The following is a 17418-nucleotide window of genomic DNA, read 5'->3' as shown; positions in this document are numbered from 1 at the left end:
TGAGATACTTGTAACAAATAGACATAAAAATAAACTTTGGCATTTATAATCTTATTGAAATAACAAGGATATAACGATCACTTAGAATACTATGTTGTCCTGCAGTGCTACTTACCAGAACTCACTTCATTACTCACTCGTGAAATGTTGACAACTGCCTGTATGATGATTTATATCATCATAAGTCTGTTGTTGTTGTATTTTGATGCATGTAGTCTGAAATTGTTTTAATTATTACGGCCAGTGTCGCATATCACTTTTTGACATTTCATGATCGATCTACGGTGAGTTTCGAGTTATAATATAAAATTATCCACAATGCTGCTCCAATGTGGGTTGGTGGCAGATTTTCATTTAATACGTGCAGTTTTCCTCTCAATGTTTTTTTGCAACTCTTAGTGATACTAGACCGGGTTTGAACCGACGATCGGATTCGGATAAGATTCACATATTCTAACCACTGGACCTCAATCAACAGCCAATCGTTGTCCACTGCTGAACATAGGCCTCTCCCAAGGTGCGCCAAAGCTCCCTGTCCTCCGCCTTCCGCATCCAGTTGGTGCCCGCCACCTTCTTAAGGTCGTCGGTCCACCTGGCTGGAGGGCGCCCTACGCTGCGCTTGCCGATTCGCGGTCTCCACTCTAGGACTCGTCTGCTCCAACGGCCATCGGTCCTACGACATACGTGACCAGCCCACTGCCACTTCAGCCTGCTAATTTTGCAAGCTATGTCGGTGACTCCGGTTCTTTTCCGGATAATCTCATTTCTGATCTTATCCTTCAAAGATACTCCGAGCATAGCTCGCTCCATAGCACGCTGAGCGACTTTGAATTTGTGGACTAGTCCCGCAGTTAGTGTCCACGTTTCGGCACCGTATGTCATGGCAGGTAAGACGCATTGGTTGAAGACTTTCGTCTTCAAACATTGCGGTATAGACGACTTGAGGACTTGACGAAGGTTGCCAAATGCTATGCATGCCTATTGAACATGACCTTGGTCTTGTCCAAGTTCATACCGAGACCGACACGCCGGGAAGACTCGCCTAGGCTACGCAGCATTTCGGTGAGTTGTTCCAGCGACTCTGCTATGATGACGATATCGTCGGCAAATCGAAGGTGTGAGATGTACTCGCCGTTTACATTGACTCCATACCTAGTCCAATCCAGCGTTTTGAAAACGTCTTCCAACGCGTTGGTGAACAGTTTCGGGGATATTACATCCCCCTGTCTCACCCCTCTGCGCAGTTGGATCGCCTTCGTCTTACAGTCCTGGATGTGGACAGTCATTGTAGCGGCGTTGTACAGACATCTCAGTACCTCGATATATCTCCAATCGATATGACATCTCTGCAATGAGTCGAGCACTGCCCAGGTTTCGATGGAGTCGAAGGCTTTCTCGTAGTCCACAAATGCCATACACAGCGGCTGATTGTACTCTTCGGTCTTCTGCACAATCTGCCGAACAGTATGGATGTGGTCCACGGTGCTGTAGCCTGATCGAAAGCCGGCTTGCTCTGGGGGCTGGAACTCGTCAAGTCGTCTGGCGAGACGGTTCGTGACGAGTCTTGAGAACAACTTATACACGTGACTCAGGAGGGAGATTGGTCTGTAGTTTTTCAAGAGGGTTTTATCACCTTACTTGAAAAACAGTACCACCTCACTCCCGCTCCACGTTTCCGGGGTCTTGCCATGTTGGATGACGGAATTAAAGAGAAGAGACCACTGGACCTCAGGTTTTATGAATACTATATAAAACATCGCTAAATTCACATAAGAAAATGGAAGAAAGACTGTGAGTATGAGAGCCAAATCATGCTTAAAAATTCGTTAGAAAGACAGACAAGTACCGTGTACCGATTCCGAGATGAACAGTTTAAAACTATTATACGAATCGAACAATATCGAGGCCTTCACAATACCCGATTCGTGTCGAGCAAATTCAATTGAAATGAACAAATATTGAGTGCGTCTTTTGCCGTGAAAATTGTATTGTACAATTTATACCAGCTCGCTAGTTTTATTTGTGAAGTTTTTCTATGTTAATTTTGTTTATTGAAATATAATATAATGCATCGATTGTTCGTTATTATTTTAATATTATTGTAAACGTGCAACGCTTTGTTTTTTTCTATTGTTTAATTTAAATTGATTTATTTTAAATTTATAATTCGAATTTCGAAATTAAATTTATAAGCCCGTGGTTTACAGATTAAAATAATAAATATTCTAAGTATTTTCTATTTGAATTATTCAGATAAAAAATACTATATATAGATTGAACAATATTTCAAAATAAATTTATTACCTAAAGCCTACCATATAACATAAATAGCTTAACTTAACTTATCGCATACAAAAAATCATGATTCACGGTTGAGTAATTAAAACGTAAAAGTGTAACAAAAGTGAGTTTGTTTTTTTATTTGTTTATTAAAAACAAACACTTCGACATTCATAATATTCGTTAGAATTGTTATGGAGCTATACAATTTATATTTATTGGACTCGGCATCCCGGATGCCTGTCATGATATTGGAATTATAAACGAAATAGCCCAGTGGTTAGAACGCATGAATCTTAATCGATGATCGTGGTTTCTAACTCGGGCAAGCACCTTTAAATTTTCATGTGTTTAATTTGTGTTTATAATTCATCTCGTACTTGATGATAAAAAAAAACATCGTGAGGAAAACTACATGTGTCACATTTACCAACCTGCAATGGAGCAGCGTGGAGGAATAAGCTCCAAACCTTCTCCTTAAAATAAAGGATATGTGGCCTTTGCCAAGCAGTGGGACATTCACAGGCTGTTTCTTATTTGAAATTATTAATTCAATTTACAATGATGAAGCAATTCAATTAAAAATACAACAATCCAACGAAAAACACAGTGCTACTTATAAAAATCACTTATAAAATTATTATTACCAGATATCGCATCTACAACTTTTAGTTCAGCGATGTTGCGATCAGCTTAACATATAATATGATGATGTTGGTATCCTCATCAACGATTTCGACCAAGGCAGTCATTCTCAACAACAATAGGAAATACTATAGTGCACAAGTGTGTACGTAAATACATGTACACTATACTTTAATCCTCACACTGATAGTTTGATCCGTCAATTTAAAACAACCCAACCATATAAAAAGCCCTACGTAATATGCTGTTTTTAAATGATTACAAAGACATTTAATAATAAAATTACAAAAAGACACATTTTACTAGATTTAAAACCATTATATTATACGAATTTGAGAATCGCTTGACCTGGAAAGCCGAAAATGTGCATGGAATTGAATTTTCTCTATTATAAATTCAGACATGCATATGTTGGTAGATAGTTGCGAGCAAAATTTTAGTTGTAAGCAATTAAGCATTCGGTTGACTGTGTACGTGATTTAAATTATTAACAGATTTTATGAAAAATAATTCCATCACTTCCGTAACAGCCTGTGAATGTCCCACTGCTGGGCTAAAGGCCTCCACTCCCTCTCTTGAGGAGAAGGTTTGGAGCTTATTCCACCACGCTACTCCAGTGCGGGTTAGTGGAATACACATGTGGCAGAATTTCAGTGAAATTAGACACATGCAGGTTTCCTCACGAAGTTTTCCTTCACCGTAAAGCACGAGATGAATTATAATCATAAATTAAGCACATGAAAATTCAGAGGTACTTGCCCGCTTTGAACCCACGATTATCGGTTAAGATCTACGCGTTCTTACCACTGGGCTATCTCGGCTTAAAATGAATTAGCCACAACTATATACAGTAAAAAAATACAATAATGTGTTTATTTACAATTTAAAACAGTAGCTTAAGATAATACGAACTTTGGGTAAGATTTACGTGATCTATTAATTAGGCAATCTCGACTTTATTTGATATGTATTCGTTATAGTTATTACGTCATCAAACTGGACGAATTTAAAATAACGTTGATTGTAATTGATTAATTATATTATTTTACTTAGTGGTAGGGATTTCTGCAAGGTCGTCTGTATTATTAAGCACTTACTTACAGTTTGCAATATTAGTTGATGTTTATCGGAGCCACGGCTCCACAACTTAAGGTAGCATGAAATTATATAGTCTTTAGGGCTTCTTCGATAAATCAACTATCTAATTTAATAATATTGGTGTATTTAAATTGTACCGGTAGTTTCTGAGAGTTAACTATGAGAACTCTCTAGTATATAATACAAATAAAATTGGTCTGTCTGTCATTCTATATCACATCAAACTCATTTAAAAAATTAACAAGGAAGCCGAAGCTAGAAAACTCTTGGAAATTATGAAGTTAATTTTTTGTCTAACTCATCAAGTAAATCCTCTTTTTTTTAGTATAATCGTATTTTTTTTTTTGTTAAATGTTAATAATTGGTGTTCTAAGCTAAATGACAGTAACATTTTCATTTCTAAGGCTAAGTTTTTGCTAGTTCCTCTTAAAGTAATAATAAAGTCTTTATGTATCTAGATTTTCTAAAAATTATTATTATATTACAAATATTACATCTCACCCATACAGTAAAAGCCACTGTCTGTATTACTATCGCAAAATATTAATGACCAAAAATGAAACAAATATAAAAACGAATTTATAATAGTTTATTCCCATTAAAATATCATTCAAACTTTTCATTGTAATACCTTTGCTTTTTTTATGCATAAAATGAAATAAAACAAGTCCGTCGTTGGGCATATAGATGTCAAATTCTATTCAGAACGTGTTTCGCTTGAGAAATCTTTGCTACAACACGAATGCACATTCTCGAATCGTTCACAACAATTCGTAAACTTTTTATTTTCTTCTACATTTCTAGTCAAAGTACAGTCAGGCTCAACAAGATACTTTGTCCACATATACTGATAAAATTGTTCATAATATTTTTTAAAACAATTGTTAACAAACGTTAAATGAGTTAACAATTGCCATTCCATTCCGATTCACTCCATCTGATTTTATAATAGATTATTTCGATAAGTTTAACCAGAATTTAAATATAATTTTATTTTTTAGTTTTTACTTGTTAAAGAGCTTTGTGGTGGTTCATGGCATCCAATCAATTAGTCAGCTGACAAACTGGAATACATAAAGTATTTCTTAATAAATAAAAAAATAATTTAATTCCGAGTATGTTTCTCTTCTTTTCGTTACGAAAATACGTTTCTAAACCATTCATCCAAATATGATGAAACTTTCGTAAAATGTTACGCGATCGCTGGCGACAAAAAAAATCTTTAATACAATCTTATTCTGCCCGTGGGAAATTGGGATGCGTAGTTAGTATTCCATATGAAAGGCGACGCCTGGTGACCTAAGTAGAAACTAATTTCAGACTACAGTAACCAGTATAATAATTTTGGCATATAATATGGAAAACGATACAATTTGTTGGCTTGTATGAACGTTTTACGTCAGGTGTTGTCCGTTCCGGCCGTTCTAGTTTTAGTTTGGAATTATTATTTGTTTTATTTCAAATGGCTTAGGAACAACAGCTGTCGACATTAAAATAATGATTTGTAAAAAAAAATTTTTTTTTAAATATTAATAAATTTCGTTTTTTAAGGAATTATTTAAGCGTAAAGCTTGTCTTAAGAGTGGGGACGACAGTAGCTCCAGGGGACTGGATTGAACCGGAGATTTTTTTTACATCACAAGGCGGGTTAATCATTGCGCTATTGATGCTTTAGTCATTTTGCTTTGTTCTTTTCTTTAAACTGTCAAATATCAAATAACTGTTCAAAGAAAGAGAGATTTAATAACTACTAATAATCCATCCCATTATTAAATAAGCCATTACTTTAGAAATAATTTAAAGTAAAAAAAGAGAAGCCTGTAAATGTTCTACAACTGGAATCCGTCATCCGGTGCCGTCTGTCTATGTGACTGCTAATATGAACATAACGTGCCACCGAGACGTCCCGTCCCGTCCACTGTCTAAACAAGGGTTACGGGTATGAGCTTATTCCAACACGCTACTCAAATGTGGGTTAGTGGATACATTTATTTCAGATTCCGGAGACGTCCCTTCGCCCCTGAGCAATGGGTTAATTAAATACAACAAATAAAGCCAATAAAAACGCAGCGATACTTGCCCGAATATGAACTCTTAATCTTCGGCTAAAATACATATGTTCTAGCCATTGTATATTTATAATATAATTATTATTAGTGACAATGTTTGTCATTTTATAGTTTTATATATTCTTAAAAGAAAACGAATTTTTTGAGTCACAACACTTTAAAATATACCGATATAACTTTGAGTGAACCATAACCATTATCACTTACCATCAGGTGGCCCATTTGCCCATTCGCCTTTCTAAGTAATATGTAATAACTGCAAATATAATATAAATTAAACGTAAAGCCACCGCTTTGGTATTTAAATTTTACCAAGAAATACCCGCCTAGAAACAGTAGTTATATTATTCACATTGTATTATTTAGCGCAGTCGAATAAGCTCTAAATTTTCTGGTTAACAAGAGAGGAGGTTTTCCCAGGTCTGGGATATAAGAGAGCTAGTTACATATTGCCTGTTCCACAGAGGTGCAAAAACATAAACAGCTTTAATATTAAATTTATGTGGCTTGATATATCGAATAATCAATATATATTATAGATTCGCAAAAAAATAACGTTTAGAATTTCTGTAAATTGGTGAAGATGTTATCGGAACTACGAAAGTAACTTTAAATGGAATACGTAAATTGATCATAGTGGGTTCAAATCCGGGCAAGCACCGCTGAATTTTCATGTGCTTAATTTGTGATTATAATTCATCTCGTGCTTTATGAAGAAGGAAAACATCGTGAGGAAACCTGTATGTGTCTACTTTCACTGAAATTCTGCCACATGTGGATTCCACCAACTCGCATTTGAGCAGCGTGGTGGAATAAACTCAAAACCTTCTCCTGGAGAGAGAGAGGAGGCCTTAGCCCAGCAGTGGAAAATTTACAGGCTGTACTGTACTATACTGTAAATAGGTCAGTGGAATAGTGTTGTAATATAAATAAAGATATATTAATCAAATAACAGTTTCTAGTGCTTTGATTAATGTTTCGATTTACTGTTATAATTGTAATTATGTTATCTTATATTATTATCAGAATATATAAAATACATATTGGACAAAAATTCATGGATTGAATGATTGGATCATCTTGTTTATAAATTAAGTAGCTGTATATAATTTTTATTATAACAATATATTTAAAAGTGTAACTACCGATTTTCTTGCTAGCTATTCTCGTTAGAATCAATTATAACCGAACCGTTTAACGCTTGACGATCCTTAACTTTAAATGTACTGCATGATACATTAAAAACAAAAAACATAATCTGATAATAACAAAATATTGTATTAATTATGAATAAAATGAAACCCTAAAATAAGTTTTTTCTTGACCAAGATTATAGAAATTTACAAATAAAATTACCAAAATACAGATTAATTCGAGTACAGAATGTCATTTCAAATGAGTAAATATCGAATGTACGTGAGAATCGCCGCAGGCTAAGACCAGTTAATAAATAAACTGCCACAAACAACAAAGAGATATGGGACGCGGCTTACTCATGGGCTTTATCACAATATACGGGGGTTGGAAGGTCTGAATAGTCGGTTAGGGTGTAGTAAAATTTAACAAAGTGAAATTTATTTCTATCTTCCACTAACTGATAATAATTAACTAAGTCCCTTTATATTTGTTTCTGGTTATTTATCTTGTGATTTTAGTGATATTTTTTGGACTTATCTTATTTTTATTCTATAATATATGAATTCAGCCAAATGTCCACGACCATTTTTGTTTACTTACGTACACTTAGTTGTACTAATGTAATTTCTCTAGTAATAATCAAAGAAATAACTAAGATAAGATATCTAAGTACATTATCATAATTCTATTTAGTTTTTTAATTTTAAATACGAAGTAAAATATTATAATGTTACGAAACTTTTTATTAACGCTGGAAAAACGCTTTACGCGTTTCCCCCACGGGAATAGTGGAGTGTGGGGATCGCCGGTGTTCAAGGCGCCGAGTACGCCCCGAACATCGGAATACCCACTCAAAAACCAGCGAAACCCTTTCCGTCTTAACGTGGAGCGCCACAGGATCGCTTTCGCATGCTACCGTGATAATGTTACGAAACCTAATATAACCCAAGATTACGACACATAAGTAAGTAAAGTAAGTAACAGCCTGTAAATGTCCCACTGCTGGGCTAAGGCCTCCTCTCCCTTTTTGAGGAGAAGGTTTGGAGCTTATTCCACCACGCTGCTCCAATGCGGGTTGGTGGAATACACATGTGGCATAGTTTCAATGAAATTAGACACATGCAGGTTTCCTCACGATGTTTTCCTTCACCGAAAAGCACGAGTTGAATTATAAACAGAAATTAAGCACATGAAAATTCAGAAGGGCTTGCCCGGGTTTGAACCCACGTTCATCGGTTAAGTTTCACGCGTTCTTACCACTGGGCCATCTCGACTACAGACACATATGGCTGTGTTATGTTGCAGATAATTGTAGTAAAAATATTTAATATTAAGTTTAAAAAAATAATGAATAAACCTTAGTAGAGACAAGAGGGACATAAAATATAACTTTCACTTAAAAATAATGTGCTTATAAACATCATAGGTGGGTCAAAGTATCTTCAAGGAGGAAGGTTGAATCCACCAATCCGTGCTACATCAATACGGATTAGTGGATACAGTGGTAGAATTTCATCCGACGTAATACACACAAGCTTACTAATAATTAATTGTTAGTTTGTTTGTAAGCTACGTAGTTGTCCTTCACTACCAAGCAAGAGATGAATCATAAGCACACGTACTTGCTTGGATGCGAATCCGCGATCTTCCCATAATACCCCCTGGGTCTCTGCTCTCGGCTTCCTTCAACAAGCTTTGTAGTTTTTTTATCATCACTCATCACTGCGTTGTACAAAAAAAAAATTAAACACAAATAAATGTTTTTATTAATATAATATATAAAAAACTAATTAGTTATTCATAGCTTATAATTATAAAATATAATATAAATAAACAAAAACAATGATAAATATTAAAGCAGCATAATAATGCGAAAATAACAAATAAATTCAAGTAAATTGCCATAAAGATAAGCGTTCTTAAAACTTAATTGAATCAGATAAAAGAGAAAATAGTCGGATATCTTACGAATAAGAACAATTTGTTAGCAAAACAGTAAAACAAGGCAAAGGTGTGCGGGAGCTGAAAACTTTTATTTGTGTAAGAGAGTTGGTAAAAGGGTGCTATTTAATGATAAGGAACTTTCCTACCTTTGAGAAGAAGCTGACTATACTACCTGTTTGTGCGTCAAACTAAAGATTGAACTGTAAGCGTTTCAATGCTAGGTTATATGGAATTGAAGATTTCCTTAACGTTCTAAATAAAGTACTAATTATTAAAAAAAATATTCACGTAATGTATGTCAAAACCAACTGTTGTGATCAAATTATATCAAATTTTTAAATTTCTTAATGTATTTAAAATTTTGTATTATAATAAAACCATCAGAATAATGAACCGAGTGAATAATGTTTGGTATAAAACCCGCTGTGAGCATACGAATGAGGTATCAGTGAAGCCATACGCCGAGATAAGAGATATTAACACAGATATTTAATAATGGAAATATGATTATATTCGGGGTGAAAACGATATCATAACTTCTAAATGTGCTATGGGAGACAGTCTTTTCGTGTCAAAGCGTATGAGTGTTTTTAAGAGCCGTTTTATTATTGGTTCTCAATAACGTCCTCATTTTTCTGTTCATTGATATAAAATGGAGTAGCGTTATTTTATTATGTTACCTCTTCTTATTATTTTGAGCACTGCATTAATATAAATGCTACGTTTATTTGAGTGTTTTTTTGTTATTATAATGTAGCCCTCATTAATTTTGTTTTTGATTGACAGAGTATTACTGAAAGTTTGATATATAGCATTTTGGGATTTGGAAGATTTTTGCGGAAGGCCACCTGCCTAACGCAACTTCTTTGGTATGCTTCTGCTGGTGGCTTGATGACAGCGGCTTAAGTCACATTCAAACTTTGTTTGCTAGCATAAATAAAATTATTGTAAAAAGTTTCATTATAAGTTAACCTCTTAAACTAAAATTATTCATTCTCACATCAACAATTTCACATTTGAAAGAAGTAGACAAATGTAATCCATGCGTTCATCTTTTATCAGTAACGAGGTTCAATTATATTATGAGAAAACTCTTTCAACGTGTATTATCAGTTATACTTTTGTTAGCATTCTCAATAAACGCGCTTAGACCGACGTTGTTACCTCCAATTACGTTCACATAAATATTTATTACATCAATAAAATCTACAACAAATAAACATTGAAGTTATTAGCTATTGTGACGAAACAATAACATGTGGATGGGATAAATAGTTTGCCGTGTATTTAGAAAAAAACAAACTAATAAACCCGTCCTGTTTTATTGTAATTTATATTTAATAAATTTAATATTTTTTTATTGTAATTAATACTGGTGGTAGGTCTTTGTGCAAGTTCGTCTGGGTAGGTACCGCCCACTCATCGAATATTCTACCGCAAAACAGCAGTAGTTGGTTTATCCGGTTTGTAGGATGTGTAAGCCAGTGTAATTACAGGACATATTATCTTAGTTCCCAAGATTGGTGGCGCATTAGCGATGTAAGCAATGGTTAACATTTCTTACAATGCCAATGTCTATGGGCGTTGGTGACCACTTACCATCAGGTGGCTCACATGCTTGTCCGCCTTTTTATTATATAAAAATTAAATAAAAAGAAAAGTGAGATTCATTTTATTTTTAATTAATATTCGGCTGTGAATCTCGTACAAGTCCTTTTATTACAGTACAGTTATTTAATTTGTCTGAATCTTACATCTTAAGTTCGTTGCATATGGCTTGCTAAAAGCTTAGAAAAATATATTGTAATTATAATATTATACTACGATGACAATGTATTAACTAGACCGGAACGAAACTATAAAAAATACTAACTATAATACGTGTGTACATATCACTGTGAAATCCTATGAACCGTTATTTTATAGTAAATCTATTCTGTAAAAACAAACTCCAAACTTACCGCAGAAAGCGGTCGTAAAATATCAGAAAGTGATATGCGATATTGACCATAATAATCATAATATTTCAAGAATACACGCACTAAAATAGCGTATATCACCATAAGTATTTTAATGATTTCATATAGAATAGCACTGCAAATTGAAAATTCTACTAAGAAAATTGTGAACTAAGAATTCAATTTAAAATTTAAATTAATGAATATATCAATCATTAATAGTTACTATATATTATAAACTACGAGAAGTTCAACACGGCGCAATAGACGGTATTTTTCATAAAACCGCAACCGTTTAGTGTTTCTATAATTTAATTATAATTGGTCCGTTATATAATATAATCAAGTAACATTTATAATAAAAGATAGAAGGCAATTCAAATTTAAACCGGTCCTTCCAAAATACTCCGTCCGTTCAAATTCAGCGCGACATAAATGTGTAAAACTTCCCTCGCATAACTTACCAAAAAATAAAAATCTATATAAATTTTTCATAGTTCCGGTTATAATTCTGCGCGCAAGCCCCTAACGGCGTAGAGGTAGAAAGTCATGCATGAGAAATTTATTCAAGTCGCGTCCGTTTCGGGTCTTTGTGTTGCTAATTCCATTTTATTCTTTTCAGTTCCACTGTCATTAACCTTGCTAACGCTCTTGTAATATATTCAGGACGATTGGAGTGCAGTAATTTGCTTGAAATTTAGGTTTAAATAAAATAAAAATACTTACGTTTCGTAATTACGTAATAACGTTATAACTATATATTCGTTTATATCTGTTTAACTGTTGAGAGATTAGGGTAAGCGCCTATGGCTAGGTAACACATTCTCTTGGTTCTATCATCAAACAGCAGGACTATATTTATGTCTTCTACCTTTTTTATACATAAATTGTAGAACATATTATACAATTTCAAGGTAATATTTAAAATATATTACAATTAACGTTTTAGTAAAACGGTTATGATGTACTTCAATCACGTGTATATGGTATTTACGTGCCTTTTTTAATATATTTAATTATAGTCATGTTGTAACTATTTCAATCTATTTCAAAGATATATAAATAAAAAAATTGCAGCAATTTATTATATATGTTCGTACTTATGGATACAATTTCTCTTTTCTATTATTATGGTGGAAGTTATCACTCAATACAGTTATTTGTTACACAAAAAATGAGGTTATCTTTATCGATATCTATCAATGACATCACTATTCGCTCGCTATAAGCCGATTTTCCTCTATTCCGAGATCTGTGACCGATGACAACGCTCCATCATGCTACGTCGTACGATCTTTTCCTAAACTTGGTACCATATCAAAAGGTATTTATAAATGTCGTAAACGGCTAGACAATCACTCTAAATCCTAAGTTGTTTAATGTTTGATATCAAACAAGAAAATGTAATGTAAGTAGATTTTCTAATTACATATAAACAAAGACCTATCGTATAATAAATTTTATTGAAATATAGTTAAGACAGTTTTTAATATTTTAACTGTCTCTTTGGTCTAGTGCTTTTTTTTTTATAGAATAGGAAGGCGGACGAGCATATGGACCACCTGATGGTAAGTGGTCACCAAACGCCCTTAGACATTGGCATTGTAAGAAATATCAACCATCGCTTACATAGCCAATGCGCCACCAACCTTGGGAACTAAGATTTTATGTCCCTTGTGCCTGTAATTACACTGGCTCACTCACCCTTCAAACCGGAACACAACAATATCAAGTATTGCTGTTTTGCGGTAGAATATCTGATGAGTGGGTGGTACCTAACCAGGTAGGGCTTGCACAAAGTCCTACCACCAGTTTTGAAGGCTGCATATCCTAAAATCCTGAGTTTTCACCCCATTTGGACTAATTCGACGTTTTCTGTAAAGCAATTCAATAGCAGCTCCAATTTCGAAGTCAGCTGTGTCACACTCCCGTGCCTAACAATAAAGACTGTACCCGTAATAGGACACAAACTTGTACGATTATATATCTCTTTGATAGTCTTTGAAGTTGGTCGCCGTTTTTGAAATAATTGGAGTACACTTAGAATACAATTCGAATCAAAATAAAAGCCTATTTAGGTTTAGTATAGCAACCGAGAAAATTGAACTAAAATTATACTTACAAGAAATTTTGATTCTTTGTGATACAGTTTTCAATGGAATGTAAAACTACAACCACATTTAAATATATTTTCTATACATGAAACTTGGTACTAAAACAAAAGTAAGTTTTTTTCTCAAAGTATAAAATTATATAGTTAACTCAACAATAAAATCAATGAATGCTAGCTCATTAGCTAAATTTTGTTAAGTTTTGCTAAGTTTTTAACATGTATTTTAAATGTATGAATTGGTAAACGGAAAATATCATATTTTACAACATAAGTAAACTATCAACACGTTTTAAAGGATATTTTTTTCAGTTTAATTAAAAAAAAAAGTATTATTTTAATAAAATATTTATTTTTACTATATTCTTTTACTGTTGTGTAAAGATTGACTTTGTGTTTTAAATGTTTGTTGTTGCCTGTATGTCATATAAATGTCATATAATAATACATCACATTTTGATTTTTAAGTACTAGTTTGATTTGACCTCAGTGCTTAGACTTGTCAATTTAGTCGCTATTCAATGATCAAATAAATTAAAAAACTATTGAGAGTAGTACGATCAACTTCATGTCTAACAACGCGAATGTAACTCGATCGAATTAGATATTTATTGAAGTTGATTGAGATAATACTTGATCGATTATTCGATTAGCCTTTAAGGAGCTTTTTATAAGCCAAAAGTCCTACGATAGGTATAAAATTGAAGTATGTAACTCTTAAAATTTTATTCTCTAAATGTTAATTTTTTTATAGAATAGGTAGGTGGACGAACTTATCACCTGATGGGAAATGGTCACCAACGCCCATATACATTGGCATTTTAAGAAATATTAACCATCGCTTATATTGCCAATGTGCCACCAACCATGGGAACTAAGATGTTATTCCCTTGTGATGATGTTTATTTATTTCATAATAAGACAAAGTAAATGTTAATTGCTTTAAAGAAATCGAATTTTTGAAATTACATAATATAACCTAGTTCATATTATAATTCATTTTATTTACCAAATGTTAAATAAAATTGCGATTTATTAATTATAATAAAACTATTTATTGCTTAATAATTTTACGAATAATACATACCGTACCACAATATCATAAAATATATCTTTACACTATGACAACGTGTAGCATTGTAAATATCAAATATAGATTCGGTTATAAATAGACAAAGTATTCATAATGCTTAGATTTTCAACCGTCTCCTACTGGTTATGTAGTAAGAAAGCGTCAATACCGCAATGGTTGGTACGGGTTGCCTAGCGATTTAAATTCGTAGGTTCGATCCTGACCCCTTGGGCTACAATTGTCGTCCCCACTCCTAACATAAGCTATACGCTTGATTGATTGTGTATATATGAATATTAGTAAGTCTAAAGACGGACATAGCTAGTATTCTTTAAAAACAATACTAACAAACGAAAATGAACTATCAGTTCAATAAAATATAATTTAATTATTACATAAATGAAAAGAAGAAATAAAATGTATTTTTACAACAAATAGAAAATACGAGGCTGCCTTTCAATAGCTCACGCAGTCTACACTCACTATTTTTCTAAAATAAGAGTACAATTCGTCCCATGTCCCAAGAGTCTTAACTATAATGGAATTTTGTAACGTCCTCATATATTATTTGTCTGCGCTTCGATTCCCATCTTATTTAAGCTTAGATGACTTAAATGTGGGGTATGTCTTTTCTGAACGAGATATTGCAATTAGGAAAAGCTTTTTCTAACCTTGGAACTTTTTTTATTTCTTGCTTACCTGGTTTTCCTATTTTTTACAGTACTCGTAATGAAATTTTTATTTAATACAAATCTGATCTGAAATCATTTTTTAGCTTGCGGTTTGTTTTTACAATGTTATATGATGTCATCCTGACCATAAAATCAGTGGTTAGAACGAGTGAATCTTATCCAATGACCGTGGGTTCAAACCCGGGTAAGCACCACTGAATGTGCTTAATTTGTTTTTATGATTCATTTCGTACTATACGGTGAAGGAAAACGTCGTCAGGAAACCCGCATGTGTCTAATTTCACTGAAATTCCCGTATTGGAGCAGCGTGGTAGAATAAGCATCTTCTCCTAAAAAAAGAGAGGAGGCCTTAGCCCAGCAGTAGGACATTCACAAGTTGTTACTGATCCTGACCATTGGGGATCTGCGTAGAAGTAATTAGTGTACAAGTGTGTGACAAGATACGCTCTCTCTTCTCTGACTCTTATAATGTTATAATCTGAAGGGACGGCAATCCAACACAACAGGAAATAGTTTAAGCCCAGGTCCAAGGTTTATAGTGCTTTCTGAAGTGCTAAATTATAAGCACTGCTAACTTCCAAACGTTTCATTCTCATCTCTATTTTATGTGACTACATAAGAAATACCTACCAATATACAAATATATTATATAATACAGAAAGGTAATGATGTGTCACTCTACTTTTAAACATATTTAAGGATTGCGACAACAGAATTTCATGCGGAAGTGCATTCCATAATTTTACTGCTCTGACAGTAACGGAATCACTGTAACACTGTTTGTGTTATATATTTTGTCTTTATGATATGTAAATATCAGCGCGTGACTATCTAAAAATTATATTTTAAAATAATATATATATATATTCGTACAAAACTATTAGATTGTAATAAAATTTACTATAAGATCTATTTAAGGTTTACATAATGAAATTTAAAAAAAAATCGATGACATGTCCCAGAGGAAATAATATGTAGATAATATCAACTGAACTATTTTGTATCGAAATCATTATTTCAAAGCGCAATTGAATAATTTATATCTTGCTCTGCGCTAGAGTAAACTCTAAAAGCGTAAAAAATAATTAACAGTAACATTTACAATAATTATTCATTTTATTATGCTGTATGTATAATAATTGTAAGAGACTTCATCATTCACTTTTAAACAAATCAAATATAATTATTATTATAACTTCTATATTAATATGATTTTTTTTGCAAAAAAACATTTAAAGTATTTAATATTTGGCTACCGCTTTATTATATTTTTTAACATACAATTTATTTTAATACCGACGACAAGCGTCTTTCTAACAAATTAACCTCTTAAAACACTAATCAAAATAATATTTGGTGCATTTTACAGATCCAGGGCAAGCCAATAATCCAGCAGCGAATTTTGCCAAGCCCGGCGATATCTATTGATTTGCCACAATCAAGTCGAAGCTCACCAGCCCCGGGTGATGAGAACAGTAACATAATTTTCAGTCCTTGGAAAGCTTTCGGTCCATTTGTGGACACCGTGCAGGTAAACATATTATTCTCAAATTAGCGGTAACTAACAAAAATAACTCTCTTATATTATTATTATAATTGTGAAGTAAAAATTTATAAAAGTACCTATTTAAAACAAAAAGGAAACAGTTCTAAAGAAAAATTCGATTATCGATCAATCATGTTACCATTTAATGCTAAAACGTGAAAATAAACAATGGGCGAAAGTTATTTAAGGATTCTCATAACTAATTCACATTAGGGAATATTCAGAAAATCGAGATTCTTGGAACAATTATTATACTCTAATTGGTTCCAGACACTGATTAATGATCGTGCTATCTGACGATGTTTTCGCTCTTGATCATTTCGGTTTCTTGAACATATTCATTATCGCGGATAATGTTCTTATTGTTGGGAAAAAGATGAGTGGCTATAAAATTATTGCGAGAGCCCCAAAAAAGCTGGCCTTCTTAATTCAATTTCGCTTTATTTAAGGCTTGGAATTTAAAAAGACTGAAGCAGTTTTTCTAATCTAAGCTTACTTTTTTCTTACAGTAAAAAATAGCTAATTTATATTTGTTAAAACAGGATGGGGAAATCCTACCAAGTCAAGATTCAGTTATGTTTCCTACGCCACGGAACCAAGATCCTGCTTTAGATGATGAAGTCACAGACCCCACACCAACGATGGAGTCATCTAAAAAGGTAAGAATTATATAGAAACGGATGACCATAAAGTCCAAAATTACAACAACTCAATATTCGTTGTGCTTATGCAAATCGAATATTCAAGTTATGGAAACCACTGAACTGGTCGAACTTACCCTAACTACTCAAAGTTTAAAACAACAAACAGAGTTTTCGAGTATTTATCTAAAACTACACATAAAACTTAGATGAAATTTCATAATTA

General features: G+C 33.1%; 1 protein-coding gene across 1 annotated transcript in view; it reads left to right on the top strand.

The window, feature by feature from the left end:
- Positions 1–17418, top strand: part of LOC126768532 (uncharacterized) — a 286006-nt gene that overhangs the window by 230332 nt on the left and 38256 nt on the right. The window contains exons 6-7 of the mRNA XM_050486706.1: positions 16375–16536; positions 17094–17210. Of these exons, the coding sequence (XP_050342663.1) occupies positions 16375–16536; positions 17094–17210 (279 nt within the window). The remainder of the gene's footprint in view (positions 1–16374; positions 16537–17093; positions 17211–17418) is intronic.

This window comes from Nymphalis io, chromosome 5 (assembly GCF_905147045.1).
Source record: "Nymphalis io chromosome 5, ilAglIoxx1.1, whole genome shotgun sequence".
In the NCBI taxonomy this organism is placed as follows: Eukaryota; Metazoa; Arthropoda; class Insecta; order Lepidoptera; family Nymphalidae; genus Nymphalis; species Nymphalis io.
Note: the sequence above shows the minus strand (reverse complement) of the source record. Positions and strands in the feature narration are given on the sequence as shown.